The sequence below is a fragment of the Lepidochelys kempii genome, chromosome 8 (assembly GCF_965140285.1).
Source record: "Lepidochelys kempii isolate rLepKem1 chromosome 8, rLepKem1.hap1, whole genome shotgun sequence".
In the NCBI taxonomy this organism is placed as follows: domain Eukaryota; kingdom Metazoa; phylum Chordata; order Testudines; family Cheloniidae; genus Lepidochelys; species Lepidochelys kempii.
In genome coordinates this window covers 235,883-254,551 of record NC_136387.1, presented here as the reverse complement: position 1 = coordinate 254,551, position 18,669 = coordinate 235,883, and the positions used below count along the sequence as shown (strand labels likewise).

Sequence of the window (18,669 nt, the reverse complement as noted above, 5' to 3'; positions counted from 1 at the left end):
CAAACTACAAGGCTTTTTTGGGCAGATACAACTTGGGACTCCCTCCATAAGTTCAAGGAGTCCTTGGCCCAGGAGTTTGGTACCCTGGTGAAGGAGGGTACTGCAGCAGTGAGGTGCTGACTTGCTGGCTAGGGTGGTTGCATCGGTGGCGGTCATGAGGTGCCGCTCCTGGCTTCCAACTGCTGGCCTGTTGCGGGAAATGCCGGTCTCAAGTCAAGATCTTCCATTTGATGAGAATGGTCTCTTTGCACAGCAGACTGATGCAAGGCTGCATGGCCTAAAGGAACTCTGGCCACCCTTTGCTCTGTGGGTCTGCATATGCCACAATCAGCGAGGAAGCTGTTCCGGCTGCTGCCAAGGCTTTTTGGTTGCCTGGACAGGGGTCTGCAAGGAGAAAGGGATAGAGACATGAGCTTTAGTCATCATCATCCTTCCTCCTCCCACTCACCCATGCACCCCAGCCTGGCAAAGCATCCTGGGGGCCAGAAGCACTCATTTTGAAGGTGTTCTTGAGGTGCGTCCCATTCAACTCCCCAGATCCACCTTGTTCTTTCATCAGTGTCTTTGTCCCTACCATTCGGTCTGGTTGTAGGTCACCTCAGATCACTAGGTGCTAGAGACAGTATCCCAGGGTTACACCTTGCAATTATCGGCTGCCATTCCCTCCCATCCCACCCCCTTCCTTGTCCCTCTTCAGTGACCCTTCTCACAAGCAGCTTCTCATTCAAGAGGTCAGGAGCTTCCTGCATCTGGGGGCGATGGAGGGAGTCCCTCGGGACGTGAAAGGAAAAGGGTTCTACTCCTACTTCTTAATCCCAAAAGCAAAAGATGTCCTCAGACACTTTCTGGACCTGCGACGCCTCAACAAGTCTCTCAAGAAGCTGAAGTTTTGCATGGTCTCCCTGGCCTCCATCATCCCCTCCCTGGATCCAGGAGACTGGTATGCCGCCCTTGACTTGAAGGATGATTATTTCCATATTTCAAAGTCAGACTTTTCCTTTGTTTCATAGTGAGTGGACACCATTTCCAATTCATGGCGCTGCCCTTTACCCTTTCATCACCCCCAATGGTGTTCATAAAATATATAGCACCAGTGGCTGCTTACCTGAGGTGTTGAGGAGTCCAGGTCTTCCTGTATCTCGATGATTGGATCATCAAGGGCAGGTCTCAAGAACAAGTGCAGAGGAGCCTCAAACTTTGCCACCGCACTGTTTACCCCTTTCTCCAGATCATTTATGAATAAGTTGAATAGGATTGGTCCTAGGACTGACCCTTGGGGAACGCCACTAGTTACCCCTCTCCATTCTGAAAATTTACCATTTATTCCTTCCCTTTGTTCCCTGTCTTTTAACTGGTTCTCAATCCATGAAAGGATCTTCCTTCTTATCCCATGACAACTTAATTTACATAAGAGCCTTTGGTGAGGGACCTTGTCAAAGGCTTTCTGGAAATCTAAGTACCCTGTGTCCACTGGATCCCCACATGTATGTTTGACCCCCTCAAAGAACTCTAATAGATTAGTAAGACATGATCTCCCTTTGCAGAAACCATGTTGACTTTTGTGCAACAATTTATGCTTCTCTGTGTCTGATAATTTTGTTCTTTACTATTGTTTCAACTAATTTGCCCAGTACTGACGTTAGACTTACCAGTCTGTAATTGCCAGGTTCACCTCTAGAACCCTTCTTAAATATTGGCGTTACATTAGCTATTTTCCAGTCACTGGGTACAGTAGCTGATTTAAAGGACAGGTTACAAACCATAGTTAATAATTCTGCAATTTTCACATTTGAGTTCTTTCAGAACTCTTGGGTGAATGCCATCTGGTCCCGGTGACTTGTTACTGTTAAGTTTCTCAATTAATTCCAAAACCTCCTCTAGTTGCACTTCAATCTGTGACAATTCCTCAGATTTGTCACCTACAAATGACGGCTCAGGTTTGGGAATCTCCCAAACATCCTCAGCCATGAAGACTGAAGCAAAGAATTCATTTAGTTTCTCTGCAATGACTTTATCGTCTTTAAGTGCTCGTTTTGTAATTCGATCGTCCAGGGGCCCCACTGGTTGTTTAGCAGGCTTCCTGCTTCTGATGTAATTAAAAAATATTTTGTTGTTTTTGGTTTTTATTACCTTTTGAGTTTTTGGCTAGCTGTCCTTCAAACTCCTTTTTGGCTTTTTTTATTACATTTTTACATTTAATTTAATTAAATACATTTACTATTCAGGTCTTGTGTTACAGCAGCACAGCTACGGAGCTGTGGCAATGCTCTTGTAGTGCTGTAGTGCAGATGCTTTCTATAGTTACGGAAGCGGGTTTTCTATCACTGTGGTAGCTAGGTTGATGGAAGCATTCTTTTGTCAACCTAGGTGCGCCTACACCACGGGTTAGGTTAGCATAGCTATGACAAATGCACCCCCTGAGCAGTGTAGTTATGTCTATCTAAATTTTAAGTGTAAATCAGGCCTAACTTGAGCTAACTGTTGCAGTGAAGAAATACGTACAGAAACAGCCTGCTGCACTGTAAAGCCTGAGTGACTTTTGCAAGGTAGTAAATGATCTGGTTCTGTCCATTTCAGAGACAGAGGAGATTGGTGATGAGGAGGTTTTCTCATGGTTGAAGTGTGCAAAGGGGCAGTCCCATGAACCGGAGAATCTTATGCCAACACAGATCATCCCTGGAACAGGTAATACTTGAACTCCTTCCTTCTGGTTTCTAGATATCTTCTTCCCTATTTTGGGAAGCAGGAGAGGAGGCAGTGTGATAGTTTTGTTTTCTAGTTGTCTCCTTATTTGGGAAGGATCAGGGAGGAGGTAATATGGGGGAGGGGGAAGACATTCTCTTGGAGGAAGGTGTGGAGAAAGACGAAAATAGTGCAGATGAGAATGAGTTGCTAGTACAAAGTGATAAAACATATCCAGTGTGCTACTCCTAAGATTTGCAGATACAAAGCACATGACTCTTGTTTTAATTTTCAGAAGTCTTTTCAAAAGATATGAACCAAATGTAGTTTAATTTATGGGGAAGGTACTAGTGCTCTTGTCCTCTGAAGGAAAATATAAGTATTCAGTGTTATAATGGCATTTCTGACTGGATTTTGAAAGCCAGTCCTATGTGAGCATAGTTATGCAGCACTCTCTGGTTAACATATGTATCTTGATCATGAAGCCTTAAAATTAAGGATTCTTGTGACTAGGTGGAAAAATTGGTCCTGAAGTTCAGTCAAGGCCTCACTTCATAGTTTTTATGAGCATATGTACGAAAACTTGTAACTTTTTTTCTAGCTCTTTACAATATAGGAGACATGGTACATGCAGCCAGAGGCAAATGGGGAATTAAAGCCAACTGTCCATGTATTAACCGGCAGAACAAATCTGTGTTGAGACCTGCTGTCACAAATGGGATGTCACAGGTACGTGAGCTGGGAATCCATGGATAGAATTCCTGTGCTTGACCTTTGTGGACACTGGATATTGCATTCATAGATTTTAAGGCCAAAAGGGAGGGGCCATTAGAACATTTAGTCTGACCTCTGTATAACATGGCACTTAGAATCTCAGCAGTTTCGGCTGGATGCCTTGACTCAGTCAGGATTATCACTGAGCATTGCTACTTCTGGCACCCAGAAACTTGTTGAGGTGGGGAGCATGTTATACACAATCTTCGCTAGCTGGATGTCTGTGCTAGGCTTGTTTTTTATTTTGTAGAAATTTTTGTAAAAGACTTATGGTATCTCTGCCAAAACCTTGAAGGAAAGGTACATTGGGGAATATGCCAGCAATGCATTTACTTTATTTCTTATGGCTTTCTGAAATATTATGCTGATTTGACATATGTATAGATTTTGTTCTTTGATAAAATTAGCAGGATGATTATGATGTTGGGGGGCATCAAACATCCACATATAAGCAATAAAATAGCACAGCTGGGCAAAGTTTTGAGAAACAATCCTTGACACTTGAAATGGTTGACTGCTTCTTGGAATAGATCTAGAACACACAAGAAGACGCTATTCTCTACTTAATTATAAGTAACACAAATGAGTTAATTCAAGAAGGAGTAGTAGCTTGAGCCACTAATTGATAAGTGACCACATTATAATTAGGTAGGTTCAGCATCCTACAAGAAGAAAGGGTATCAAAAAGTGACACTACATTTTAAGAAGGGAGATTTCAATAAAATGAGAAAGTTAATCAAAAAGACTGTTTTACTTCCTTTACTTTAGAGGTGGCATAGATGCTACTTACAAAAATATGTCTCAAAAGGCATGTGTACTGATGAACAAAAAGGAAATGAAGAAGCCAAGGGATAAACCATTATGGCTCAATGGTACGTTAGAGAGGATACTTGAGCCAAAAAAAAATCCTTCAAAATTTGAAAATCTGATCCAAGTGAAATCACTAAATATGAGCATAAATTACAAATGTGAGAGGAGTATTAGAAGTGCCAGACAGTATGAGGATATTGCTGAGAAGCTAAATGATTTCTTTAGTTCTTGATGTGTGGGGTGGCCCGGGAGTGCCGCAGGTGCTTTGGGGGGGCAGCAGCACGCGGCCCAGGACCTCCGCTGGTGCTGGGTGGGGTGGGGATGGTTGGCAGGGCTGGCAGGCTCCCTACCTGGCTTCGCATCTCCCTGGAAGCGGCGACATTCCCCTCCCTCAGCTCCTAGGCGGAGGCATGACCAGGCACCTCTGTGTGCTGCCTTCACCCCAAGCACCGGCTCCGCAGCTCCCAATGGCCAGGAACCACAGCCATTGAGAGCTGTGGGGGCGGCACCTGCAGGTGGAAGCAACACACAGAGCTGCCTGGTTATGCCTCCATCTAGGAGCTGAGGGATGTTGTGGCTTCCAGGGAGCCCCCCAAGGTAAGCGCCCTCACCGCATCCTGTGCTTCTGCCCCCTCCCACACCCAAACTCAAGCTGCAGCTGGGGGAGGGGAGTGTGGTGGCTCAAGACTGCCCCAGCAGCGGCCGATGTGACTGGCCCAGGGGCTGCCTGAGCTACTCGGGTGGCCCTCAGGCCAGGCGCACCAGGCACCGCAGAAGTCACGGAGATCACAGAAAGTCACGGAATCCGTGACCTCTGTGACAAACTCGCAGCCTTAGTCATGATATAGTAGTCTAACTAGCACAGTTTCTGTAAAGAAAAACTCTCTCTCTAATCTGTTAGAGTTCTCTGACTGTTTCAATACAGTTGTGGATAAAGGAGAAACAGTTGATGTAACTAGACTTTCAAAAGACCTTTGATAAAGTCTCACTCAAGACAGGCAAGGAAAATAATCATTAATGAGAAATAAGCTACAGTACTGTCATAAGTCAGAGTGGAATTAAATAGTCAATTTTCGTCATGGCAAAAGATTAACATCAGGATGTCACAAGGTTCTGTAATAAGTCCAGTGTTTAATACATTCTTATTAATGATCTGGAAAGGGGAGTGAGTAGTCAGAGAGAAATTTTCTTGTAACAGTTATTTAGATAAGTGAGAGAAGATTGTTAGGAAGTTGAGAGAGACCTAACCACGCTAGGTGAATGGGCAGCATGGTGACAAATGAAGCTCAATGACTGCAAGTTGCAGGGAAAAAAATCAACTGTAATGGACCATACAAGGTTTTAAAATGAAATAACTCTGGAGAGGAACCTGGGTATCATTGTAGAGCTTAGTGAGGAGGCAGTGTGGTCTAATGGATAAAGCGCTGGACTGGGACTTGGGAGTCCTGGGTTCTATTCCTGACTTGGCCACTCAGGGGATAAAGATGCTTCCCTTTGAAAAGTGACTTGAGATCTACTGGTGAAAAATAGTATAAGAGATAGGCATTTATTAATATTTACAATTTGCTTAATGAAAACCCCCACTCAGTGTGCAGCTGCAGGAACGGAATGGGATTGAGAATAGTATAGAAAGTCATATGATACCTTTGTTTAAATCAGTGGATGCTGGATTAGGTGAAGTGTGGTCTGATAAGTCTGGCATTTCATATGTGCCTATGTTTTATTGCCAGTATGAAATATTTATTCAGATTTCTAAAATGTGACTATGGGCACCTATCCTGAGGTGCCTATCCCATAAAATAAAAACACAAAGTAATTCCAAAAGACTGCTCATAAATATATTCTCATGTGTTAGTGTAGCACTTAAAGACCCCAGTTAGGTATCAGAACCCCATTGTGGGGAGGTGAGAAGGGCAAAGTAACATTGAAACAATCTCAATATTTATTGGAATTGGGGCTCCACTGTGCTAGGTGATAGAGATGGATACATACAGTCCTGCCCCAGATTAACAGTATAAAATAGCATACTGAGAGCTGGAGCAGTGGACACAATAAAAATTTGTACATTGCATTACATTACATTCATTTCCAAAAATTCACTATTTTAAAATGCATTCATAAAAGTACAGATCTGATTGGTCACTGAACATTCAAATCATGAAGGTCTTTAAGCCATTTCCAGGATCTTCATGGCTTTGGAGTTAGAAAATCAATCTCAACGTTCTTTTAAGACAAAACCAGCCTCACAGCCCACCCTAGTGATAGACTATCACTATGTCATATTGTTGTCGTCTGGTTAACTCCCCCCCTCCCCCCCCAGTCCATCAAAAATGTAGTTTCCTCCCCAGAGTCAGCGTTTGACTGCAGCGCATGTAATCTTTTGTTTTTAGCTTCCCAGTATAAATCCTGGTGCATCAGCCTCTGGAAGTGAGGGCACCTTCTCTAGTGGGGCAGGAGCAGCAGGATTGGGGCAACTAGAAATGGACACTGATCCTAAACCTGAGGCCACAGATGGAAGAACTGAGGATTCTGCGAAAATAGAGACCTCGCCAATCAGCAACCCCACTGAAACAAAATCTAGCAGGCCACTATGTCCAGAAACATCCCCCTCATCAGCCTTGCACTGGCTTGCAGATTTAGCAACACAAAAAGCAAAAGAAGAAACAAAAGGTGAGGCAAAGATCTCCCCCTTAATGTTTGGAAGCAAAGGAGTGCTGCTTGGTTACCATCCTTGGAGGGAGTCCTTAGTGCTTAGGGAAGACCAGCATCATTCGTCTGCACTTGCCTCTTTGGATCTTTTTTCTTTAAGTAGGGGTTAACCATGTAGAAACCTCCTGAAAGAGATGGAGAAATAACATACATGCAGGAGCTGGAGGGATATGGGAGCGGGGGAGGGAGGCTGGAGGGGTGGGCATATTTATCAGGTACCCATTTTGTTATGTATGCTGTCTTTTCTGTGAGACTATGTAGAAATGATCTCCTGATGTAAAGTCTGACTAACATTCCCTTCAGATAAGAATTAGTTACTTTGTGGAAACTGGTGCTAAAATTAATTTTGGTGTTTGGCTTGCATCCGATGAAGTGAGCTGTAGCTCCGGAAAGCTTATTTATGCTCAAATAAATGTGTTAGTCTCTAAGGTGCCACAAGTCCTCCTTTTCTTAATATAAAAAGTGCATTTCCTAAGCACCTAGAGGCTGAAGGTATGCTTAAGGAACTGTCAAGACTGTGACTTATTCACAAAGGCAGCATTACATTCAAGACAGGTCGGGCTAGCTCTTGTATATTGTACCTAGCTAGAAGTATGGGAATTATAGCACACAATTTTGTATTTTGTTCATGGTTATCGGTGATAGGCATTTTTTAACAATCCCAGAAAATCTCTTCTGTTTTCACTTTTCAATTTTATGTTCACAAATGTTTCCCTAGTTTTCTAGGTCAAATCAACAGTAGTGTTCTCTCTACTGCATTTAAAATCCTGCAGAAGGATTCTGTATTCATTCTGAAGAATCCAAAACTAATTTGGAAGGCAAAAGGGTCAGTTCATGAGCGTCTGATTCAAACACGAGTGCAGTTCCTTGTAAATTAAATACTTCAGGTCCAAATCATCTACTGGACCCTCCAAATTCTTAACCCACCATGATGTATTAAAGCTGTTGGTGAGGCATACTGAAACAGGATGCTTACTTTTGCCTCATCCAGTATTGTACAATATCATTCTTGAGCCTTAACATCCAGGTAAACTGTACTGTGGTTTGTCACGGGATTATAGCCATGTTATATTGAAGGATAATACTTGGACAGTTATCTTCACAGAACTTTCCCTTTTGTGGATCTTCAATGATGTTTGTCTCACCCAGTTGTGATTTTTCTTCCTTACAGAAGCTGGATCCCTGAGATCGGTGCTTAATAAAGAATCTCATTCGCCCTTTGGATTGGATTCTTTCAACTCCAGTACAAAAGTTTCTCCATTAACCCCAAAACTGTTTAATAGTCTCTTGTTGGGCCCAGTTGCATCTAGTAACAAAGCTGAAGGCTCCAGTCTCAGAGATCTGCTACACTCTGGGCCAGGAAAGCTGCCCCAGGTCCCACTAGATACGGGAATCCCTTTTCCTCCAGTCTTTTCTGCAGCTTCCACGGTGAGTAATGTTGTCTTTCCTGCCTTTCTTCCTGCAAAGGGAACTGTTCTAAGGGGAATTCCTTAGGGTCTGTCAGTTTTATCTACATTTCAACAGAATTCTTTTGGGACACATGGGTAGAAACAAAAGCATTATTTTTCAAAAGAGCTGTAAGATTTAACACAGTTGTTAGTTTTATGGGGCTTCATCTGGTGCAGTCATGGAGAAATGCTCTGAGGGAGGAGTTAGTCAGTTAGGTACTGCTTCCCCATAAAAGCCTGATTTAGAAGCAGTCTTTTCTCAGAGGTCCTGCTTTATTTAAGTCCATTTTATCTCTGGTGTTGGTTGAGGGGATCAAGCTATGGGACAAACTTCTAGAGGTGATTAGGAAAATCTAGAGTCTGGGTATCATGAGAAACAGTGCAAAACTTTCCTCCTTTAAAAATGCCTTTCTGTCCTAAGAATGACACACTACATTGACACAAAAAGAAAAGGAGTACTTGTGGCACCTTAGAGACTAACCAATTTATTTGAGCATGAGCTTTCGTGAGCTACAGCTCACTTCATCGGATGCATACCGTGGAAACCGCAGCAGACATTATAGACACACAGAGATCATGAACCAATACCTCCTCCCACCCCACTGTCCTGCTGGTAATAGCTTATCTAAAGTGATCATCAAGTTGGGCCATTTCCAGCACAAATCCAGGTTTTCTCACCCTCCACCGCCCCCCCCCCCCCCCCCCACACACACACAAACTCACTCTCCTGGTGGTAATAGCCCATCCAAAGTGACAACTCTCTCACTTTGGATGGGCTATTACCAGCAGGAGAGTGAGTTTGTGTGTGTGTGGGGGGGGGGGGGGTGTGTGAGAGAACCTGGATTTGTGCTGGAAATGGCCCAACTTGATGATCACTTTAGATAAGCTATTACCAGCAGGACAGTGGGGTGGGAGGAGGTATTGTTTCATGATCTCTGTGTGTCTATAATGTCTGCTGCGGTTTCCACGGTATGCATCCGATGAAGTGAGCTGTAGCTCACGAAAGCTCATGCTCAAATAAATTGGTTAGTCTCTAAGGTGCCACAAGTACTCCTTTTCTTTTTGCGAATACAGACTAACACGGCTGTTACTCTGAAACCTGTCATTATACATTGACACACACCCTTCTACCAAAAAAAAAACAACCCCAACCAACCTCTACCCCAAAAAATTAATGAAGAAAACTTAAACAATCAAAACCAAAAATGCTACCCCAACTGGACTTTTTACCCCAAAAAGAAAAGCCAGAGGTTCCATGAAATCTAGGGACTGTTGATTTTTATGTGGAATGTACTCAAATTATGCTGATGGCTGGTGGCAGACAGATAATGCAACTGAGGAACAAGGAGATACTGCCTGTCTGCTATAAATATTAGGATACTTGAACTTTTGCAGTTAGGGAAGATGGGGTCTTGACAACTTAAGTTGTTTACCTTTGGTGGAGAGAAGAATGGAATGTGTTAAAAGGGAGAGGCGTTCATTGTCACAGAAAACCAAGGCCAATAGTTGTGAATAGATTTTTAAAAGGCTCTGAAAATATTATGACACTAAGAATATATGTAGTTCTGCCGACTAAGACAATGCAGGTGATCATCACATGCGTCAAAGCAAAGGGATTGCTTCAAGGGTCAGGAAGGAATGTCCTATATTCACCCTGTTTTCCTTAACCACATACTGTCCCTAACAACACTGTGACGAGGTGCATTATGGTTTCTTCATATTCCTCAGAGAATTGGCAGTTTTCACTGCTGTTCTTCAAATGCACACATAGGGTACAGTTAAGGTTGTTTAAGTGCCTGGTAGTGATGCCATGCAGTATCCATATGATTAAGACAGTGGTTCTCAACCTTTTCCATACAGGTATTGAGCCAAGCCCCACTGACACTTATCAATAAGGGGCACAAAATTCTGCTCCTGAAGAGAAGCATTCAGAGCAAGCCAGTGCTGGTCAGTGAAATATTCACAAGAGCAGAGCTAAATGCATCAAGAAAAATCTGTTGTTGCTTCTCTGAGCTCAAACACTCAATTAAAAACTTTGAGATGAAAGCCAATGAAGTTCAGCATGGAGTAGGAATGGCCAATGTCAAGTAATCATTTCTTTATGTAAGATATCAAAGAGGCCTGTACTAGGCTTTCCTTTATTAAAATTCACAACTTTTACAGTTTCACTTGCCATCTGCCTTGCCTCAAAAACTTCCCAGTGAATTCAACAGCGAGTCCAAATGGCTTGGAGTGCAGTCAGCAAGATTCTAGTAACAAGGTTACAGTTTTTTGTTGTAGTTTGAGCACCATTAATCCAAATACACACATCCTTGCCAGTCCAACCCTTCTGGAAGGACTGATTGTTGCAAAGCTTCAAAGACCTTTTTTCTCCCAAAGCATGTGCTCTCAGTCCACTGTAAAGCAGGCAGTTCTCATCTATGGCTTGTTCCTGCTAAGACTGTATATATGATAACTAGGGGAAAACACTCATGTAGTTTCATACAGTTGTATTGAGAAATATTGGCCCTGAAAAGTATAAACAGCTGTTCCTGAACATCTGCAGCCATGCCATGATTTTGCCAATTGACTGCATAATTGGAGGGGGAAATACCTTTGGATTGACTGGCAATAGCAGATCCCAATATAATTCTGATATTCAAGACATAGGGTGTAATCATTGTTTTCCCAGTTATGAGGGTTGGCTGCTTTCAGTACTCAGTGACGCAACGTATGATGTTTGAAGGGCTTCCTGTCCTGCAACGTGCTTGCATCTCTCCCAGCTTGGTGTAATCTGCAGATTTTATAAGCATACTCTCCATTAATGAAAATACTGAATGCTACTAGACCCAGGACTGACCCCAATATGGGACTCCACATGGTGTGCCCTCCCAATTTGACAATGAACAATTGATAAATCCTCTTTGAGTGCTGTCTTTCAACCAGTTGTGCACCCACCTTGTAGTAGTTTAATCTAGACCACACACATCCCTAGTTTGCTCACAAGAATGTCATGATGGAGTATGTCAGAAGCAATACTAAAATCAAGACTTATCACATCTACCCCTCCCCCCGCTCCCATCCACTAGGCCAGTAACCCTGTCAAAGAAGACAGTTATGTCAAACATGGTTTTCGGGGGGGGGGGGGGGGGGGGTTCCTCTTGACAAATTCATGCTGGCTATTGCTTACTACCATATCTTCTAGGTGTTTAAGAAGTGTTTAATTTATTCCAGTTTCTTTCCAGGTATAGAAATTGAGCTGACTGGCCTAGAATTCCCTGGGTTTTCTTTGTTCCCCTTTTCAAAGATACATACTCTGTTTGCCCTTCTCCAGTCCTCTGGGGCCATACCAATCCTCCATGAGTTTTCAAAGATAATTGCTAGTGGTTCTGAGATTCTTTCAGCTAGTTCCTTAAGTACCCTAGATGAAATTTATCACGCCCTGCTGATTTTTATTTATCTAAATATTATTTAACTATCTAACTTATCTAAATAGTCTTTAACCCATTCTTTCCCTATTTTGGCTTATCTTCCTTCTTGTTAATATTGTGTTGAGTATCTGTTCGCAATTAACTGTTTTAGTGAGGACTGAAGCAAACCAGCTTTAAACACTTCTTGAAGTCATCAACTATTAGCTCACCGCCTTCATCTTTCTCTTGTTCCTAATGTATTTACAGAACCTCTTTTTGTTGTTTTCTGTCCCTGGCTAGGTGTAACTCATTTTGTGTCTTAGCCTCTCTGATTTTGTGGCTACATGCTTCTGCAATGGGAAGTTTTTTAAAAGCTATTTTGGGAGTAATGGTCTTTCTTTTATTTTAATAATTGAAATTTTCAGTTACTCCTGTTCGAAATGTCTGCCCCCTCTCACTGTTGTCAATGGGACTGAAGCCAGTGGGTACCATCAGGGAAGATGGTCAGCCCCCTATGCTGTGAAAAGCTGGAGACACTCCATCCCATTGAGAACAATGAGAGAGACAAAATGTACCCTTCTCAAAATGGCCACCAACTGTGAGGGCACTTGTGGCTTTAGTCCCATTAACAATAGGAGATGTTCACCATTTTGAAAGAAGGGAGGAGTTCTTGGAATTCTCTGAAGTAGAACATTGCATTCTTCTGCTTCTGCTTAAAGAGAAAGTTTCCATTATGAAGAACAACAGAAAGAATCACCATTAATTCTGTGGGGGGAAAAAATGAACTCAGGCTGCACTATAGTGAAATGAGTAACTTTTTGGGAAGTTTGAAGAGTTTGTGGTGATCTTATTGAGATTAGGAGCTGAAAAAATCTGTCACTATGCAAAATTTATTAAAAGGCCTACTTTTAATTTTAATTCCTAATCTAATTAACAAATTTACTTATACATTCTCAGAAAATTCATTGTTACTCAAGGTAATTTTGGGGACTCTATGCTATATTTCTCATACATAAGATTAGATCATAGTCATAGAAATGTAGGACTGAAAGGGACCTCGATACGTCATCTAGTCCAGCCTCCTGAATTGAGGCAGAACTAAGTATTATCTATTCTTAAAAACTCCAGTGACAGAGACTCCATGACCTCCTTAGGTAATTTGTTCCAGTGCTTAACTACCCTTACAGTTTGGAAGTGTTTCCTAATGTCTAAACTAAATCTCCCTTGCTGCAATTTAAACCCATTACTACTTGTCCAGTTCTCAGTGGATAAGGAGATCAGTTTACCACCCTTCTCTTTCTAACAACCTTTTACATACTTGAAGATTGTTATAATGTCTCCCCTTAGTCTTTGCTTCCCCAGACTAAACAAACCCAATTTTTTCAGTCTTTCCTCATAAGTCATGTTTTCTAGACCTTTGATCATTTTTGTTGCTCTCCTCTGAACTTTCTCCAGTTTGTCCACATCTTCCTGAAGTGTGGTCGCCCAGAATTGGACACAGTACTCTAGATGAGGTCTTATTAGTGCTGAGTAGAGTGGAAGAATTATTTCTTGTCTTGCTTACAACACTCCTGCTACTACATCCCAGAATGATGTTCGCTTTTTTTGCAACAGTAACTAAGAGCATAAGAATGGCCATAATGGGTCAGACCAATGGGCCATCTAGCTCAGTATCCTGTCTTCTGACAGCAGTCAGTTTCCAGAAGCTTCAAAGGGAATGAACAGAACACAGGAATTGTCAAGTGATCCATCCCCTGTCATCCACTCCCAGCTTCTGGCAGTCACAGGCTAGGGACACCTGGAGCATGGGTTTGTGTCCCTGACCATCTTGCCTCATAGCCATTGATGGATCTATCCTACATGAATTTATCTAATTCTTTCTTTAACCCAATTATACTTTTGGCCTTCACAACATCCTCTGGCAATGAGTTCCACAGATTGACTGTGAATTGGGATTTTCCAATGTGCATTACTTTGGACTTACCAACACTGAATGTCATCTGCCATTTTGTTGCCCTGTCACCCAGTTTAATGAGATCCCTTTGTAACTGTTTGCAATTAGCTTTGGACTTTACTATGTGGGGTAGTTTAGTATCATCTGCTAACTTTGCCACCTCCATTGTTCATCACCTTTTCCACATCGTTTATGAATATGTTGAACAGCATAGGTCCGAGTACAGATCTTTGTGAGACCCTGCTATTTACCTCTTTCCATTGTGAAAACTCACCATTTATTCCTACCCTTTGTTTCCTATCTTTTAAACAGTTACTGATCCATGAGAGGACCATCCCTCTCATCCTATGACTGCTCACTTTGCTTAAGAGCCTTTGGTGAGGAACCTTGTCAAAGTCTTTCTGAAAGTCCACATACACTATATGACTGGATCACCTTTGTCCACATGCTTGTTGACTCCTCCAAAGAATTTTAATAGATTGGTGAGACATGATTTCTCTTTACAAGAGCTGGGTGAACTCTTCCCCAACATACTGTAGCATTTGTGTATCTGATCATTCTGTTGTTTACTATATTTTTAACCAGTTTGCCTGGTACTGAAGTTATGTTTGTTGTAGAAGAAAGAGAGAGCCCGCACCATGAGGCCTGAACTAAAGTAGTAGTTGGGCCCTGATGATATAAAGTAAAGTTAGCTGAAGTCAGGCCCAGTTACATAACATGCCAGCTTGCAAGTTTACAGAACCTGGCAAGAACAGGGGTGGTATTGCAAAACCATAAACATTCCTAAGAAGTGCTAGGCACAGGATACTCATGTAAACACATTCCAGAAGAGTGGTACCAGGACATTTTAATACCAAGTATGGTGTGAACACACTCCCCGAAGACCACAGGGACATACTGACCCCTCCTAAAGATAAGGTCAGGATGACAGCGTAATGGATAGAGATGTTTTGATAGAACCAACATGTATAAGATAAAAGGTGGAACTAGCTACGTCAGAGGGAGGATACATAACTTGTTTGTATCAGTGTATAAAGAAGGGTTTCAGACGGGGTGTCTTTGTCCAGCCGAGGGGGGAATGGAAAGTCCTGCCGTTCGCTGAGCTGTGTCTATGGCATACATGTGCTGGTGCTAGTGTAACTGTAGACATTGATCTGGGGAGCTTGGACCGTGCTCGTCAACAATAAACCTGGCCAAGTGCCTTTGTTACGGAACCAAGTCTGTGGTCTTTTTGGACAGTTCAGTTGGAGTCTGCTGTACAGGCTATCTGATCAGAGCCAGTGCAGCATGCAGAGAGCACACACGCAGCCAACAACTGACTACACTTACCAGCCTTTAATTGCCAGGATCACCTCTGGAGCCTTTTTTAAAAATCAGCATTAAGTTAGCTTCTTCCAGTCATCTGAAGCTGATTTAAGCTATAGGTTACATACCATAGTTAGTAGTTGTGCGATTTCATATCTGAGTTCCTTCAGAACTATTGGGTGAATACCATCTGGTCCTCGTGACTTATTACTGTTTAATTTATCAGTTTGTTTCAAATCTACCTCTACTGATGCCTCAATCTTGGACAGTCACTCAGATTTGTCACCTTAAAACAATGGCTCAGGTGTGGGGAATCTGTCACATCTTCTGTAGTGAAGACAGATGCAAATAATTCATTTAGCTTCTCTGTAGCAGCATTTGTCTTCCCAGAGTATTCCTTTATAACTTTGATTGTCCAGTGGCCCCATTAATTTTTGGTAGGCTTCCTGCTTCTGGTGTACTTTAAATTTATTTTTGGTTAGTTTGTGTCTCTTTTGTGAGTTGCTCTTCAAATTCTTTTTTGGCCTGCTTCATTATATTTATATTTGACTTGCCAGAGTTTATATTCCTTCTGTTTTCTTCAGTAGGGTATGATTTGCAATTTTTAAAGGATGCCTTTTTGCCTCTAACCATCCCTTGTACTCTTCTGTGTAGTGATGGCAGCATTTTTTTGGTCCTCTTACTTTTTTATTATTACTTTATTATTATTTATTATTTACTATTCTTATTAGGGGTATACATTTGGTTGGAGCCTTTTGTAGTGTTCTTTAATAGTTTCTTTGCAGCCTGCAGGTATCTCACTTTTGTGACTGTTCCTTTTAATTTCCATTTAACTAGTTTCCTTGTTGTTTTAAAGAAAAATGCCAGTGGGTTTCTTTGGCATTTTTCCCTCTGCAAGAATGTTAAATTTAACTACAGTAGGGTCACTATAACTGAGAGGTTCAGCTATATTTACCTCTTGGACCAGATTCTGTGCTCCACTTAAGACTAAATCAAGAATTGCCTCTCCTCTTGTGGGTTCCAGGACTAGCTCTCCAAGAAGCAGTCATTCATCATGTCTAGAAATTTTATCTCTGCATCCCATTCTCTGGTGACATGCACCTAGTCAATATGAGGATAGTTGAACTCCCCCATTATTAGGTTTTCTGTTTTTTGTAGCCTATTTAACCTCACTGAGCATTTCACAATCACCACCACCATACTGGTTAGGTGGTCAGTAGTATATACCTACTACTACAGACTTATTATTCAATCATGGAATATTTATCCATAGAGATTCCATGGAGCAGTTTGATTTATGCAAGATTTTTACTTTGACTCTATGCTTTTTCACGGATAGTGCCATTCCCCCACCGGCACGACCTATCCTGTCATTGCAATATATTTTATACACTGGTATTACCGTGTCCCTCTGATTATCCTGATTCCATCAAGTTTTTGTGATACCTATCATACCAATATACTCATTTTGATACCAGGCACTTGAGTTCATCCATCTTAGTATCTTATAGTATGTATACAAACAGTTATGAAATTTGTCAATATTTCGTTGTCTGCCTTACGTGATGTAATTGAATGAGACTCCTTTTTGTTTGACTGTTTCTCTTCAGTTCCCGTCTACACTTTATCAACTTCTATCCTATCATCTTTTAAAGGGACACTATATCCTATTATAAATCCACCCCTGAGGGATGTCTCTGTCTGAACCGTGTGCTCCTCCACACCTGTTGGCTTTCGCCAACCCCTCAGTTTTGAAACTCCTGTATTACCTTTTAAATTTTACATGACAGCAGTCTGGGTCTGTTTTGGTTTAGATGAAGCCCATTCTTCCTGTATAGACTTGTCCTTTCCCAAAATGTTCCCTAGTTCCAAATAAGCCTAAATCTCTCCTCCCAACACCATAGTCTCATCCACACATTGAGAACCTGAAGTTCTGCCTGTCTAACTGGCCCTCCTCATGGAACTGGAAGCATTTCAGAGAATGCCGCCATGAAGGTCCTGGACTTGAATCTCTTACCTAGCAGCCTAAATTTGGTCTCCAGGACCTCTCTACTACCTTTCCCTATGTCATTGGTACCTACCTGCAGCACAACTACCAGTTTTTCCCCAGCACTGCACGTGTGTCTATTCAGATGTCTCAAGAGGTACACAACTTTTGCACCCGTCAAGCAATTAACCATGCAGTTCTCCCAGTCATCTCAAACCCAACTATCTATGTTTTTAATAGTCAAATCCCCCATTACTATTTCCTGTCTTTCCTAGTGACTGTGGTCCTCTCCCCAGGAGGGGTATCCTCAGTGCGAGAGGGATACCATGACATCTGCTAGTAGGAGGGTTCTCAACGATGGGATCATTTCCCATTACACTGTTGACTCATTCACTTTGTGATCTACTATAACCCTCAATCCTTTTCTGTAGTAGTCCTTCCAAGGCAGTCATTTTCCATTTTGTATTTGTGCAATTGATTGTTCCTTCCTAAGTGTAGTACTTTGCTTTTGTCCTAACTGAAGGACATTTGTCATCCTATTTATTTCAGACCACTTCTCCATTCAAGATTATTTTGAATTCTAATGTTGAATCTCTGCTTTAAGTGCAAAACTTAATCAAGTTAAAATATGGTATGTTCAGCCATTGATACATGTTATTGTAATGCATACAGAGACAATTTGGGGGACAAATTAAGGTTGAATAGCCCCTCTTCTGGAAAGATTCATTTTAAAGCCAGAAAGGGAAGAATGATCTAGTCGGACCTGCATAACACAAGCCATTAAAATCTTACTCGGTTGTTTCTTCATCAACTCTAAACTTCTTTTTGAGCAATAACATATCTTTTAGTGTGATCTCCAGGCTTGATTTAAAGACTTCAGCTGATGGAGAATCCACAGTGTCCATCACCTTAAATTGTTCCAGTGGCTACTTTTTCAGTTTTTAAGGTCAGGCTTGACAAAGCCCTGGCTGGGATGATTTAGTTGGGGATTGGTCCTACTTTGAGCAGGGGTTTGGACTAGATGACCTCCTGAGGTCCCTTCCAACACAGATGTTCTATGATTCTTTAAAATGTGTGCCTTTATTTCTAAAGTCTAAATTTGTCTAGCTTCAGCTTCCAATTTACGTGTTGTCTGCTAGATTAAAGAACCATTTGCTATCAGAAATGTCTTCTCTATGAAGGTGCTTGTATAACATGATCAACTGACCTCTTAAACTTCCCTTTGATAGACTAAATAGATTGAGCCTAAGTCTCCCACTATAAGACATGTTTTCCAGACCTCAGATCATTCTTTTAGCTCTATTTTGAACCTTCATCCAAATTTTCAAAGTCCTTTTTTAAGTGTGAACATCAGAACTGGACACAATGGTCTCACTGATGCTGTATTTGGAAATAATACTCCTGTGGGAATTCTGGGCCAAAAAATTAAATTCTTTAAATACTTACTTTTTAATTTAAGTATTTTAAAACTCTGCATATTTAATTTGTCAGAATAACACAATATAATCACACCACTTTCAATTATTTTTGGTCATTTATTTCAAAATACCTGTCAGCAAGTAAGTCTGTAATAACATAGACGACAAAAAAAGATTCAGGAAATATTTTTTG

At 41.6% G+C, this 18,669-nt stretch overlaps 1 protein-coding gene across 2 annotated transcripts in view; it reads left to right on the top strand.

Annotated features, from left to right (window-relative positions):
* The window catches only part of KDM3B (lysine demethylase 3B), a 132,435-nt gene that overhangs the window by 91,042 nt on the left and 22,724 nt on the right, over positions 1-18,669 (top strand). For both annotated transcript variants that reach the window (XM_073355003.2, XM_073355005.1), the window contains 4 exons: positions 2,578-2,685; positions 3,284-3,411; positions 6,657-6,936; positions 8,147-8,403. In XM_073355003.2, the coding sequence (XP_073211104.1) occupies positions 2,578-2,685; positions 3,284-3,411; positions 6,657-6,936; positions 8,147-8,403 (773 nt within the window). The remainder of the gene's footprint in view (positions 1-2,577; positions 2,686-3,283; positions 3,412-6,656; positions 6,937-8,146; positions 8,404-18,669) is intronic.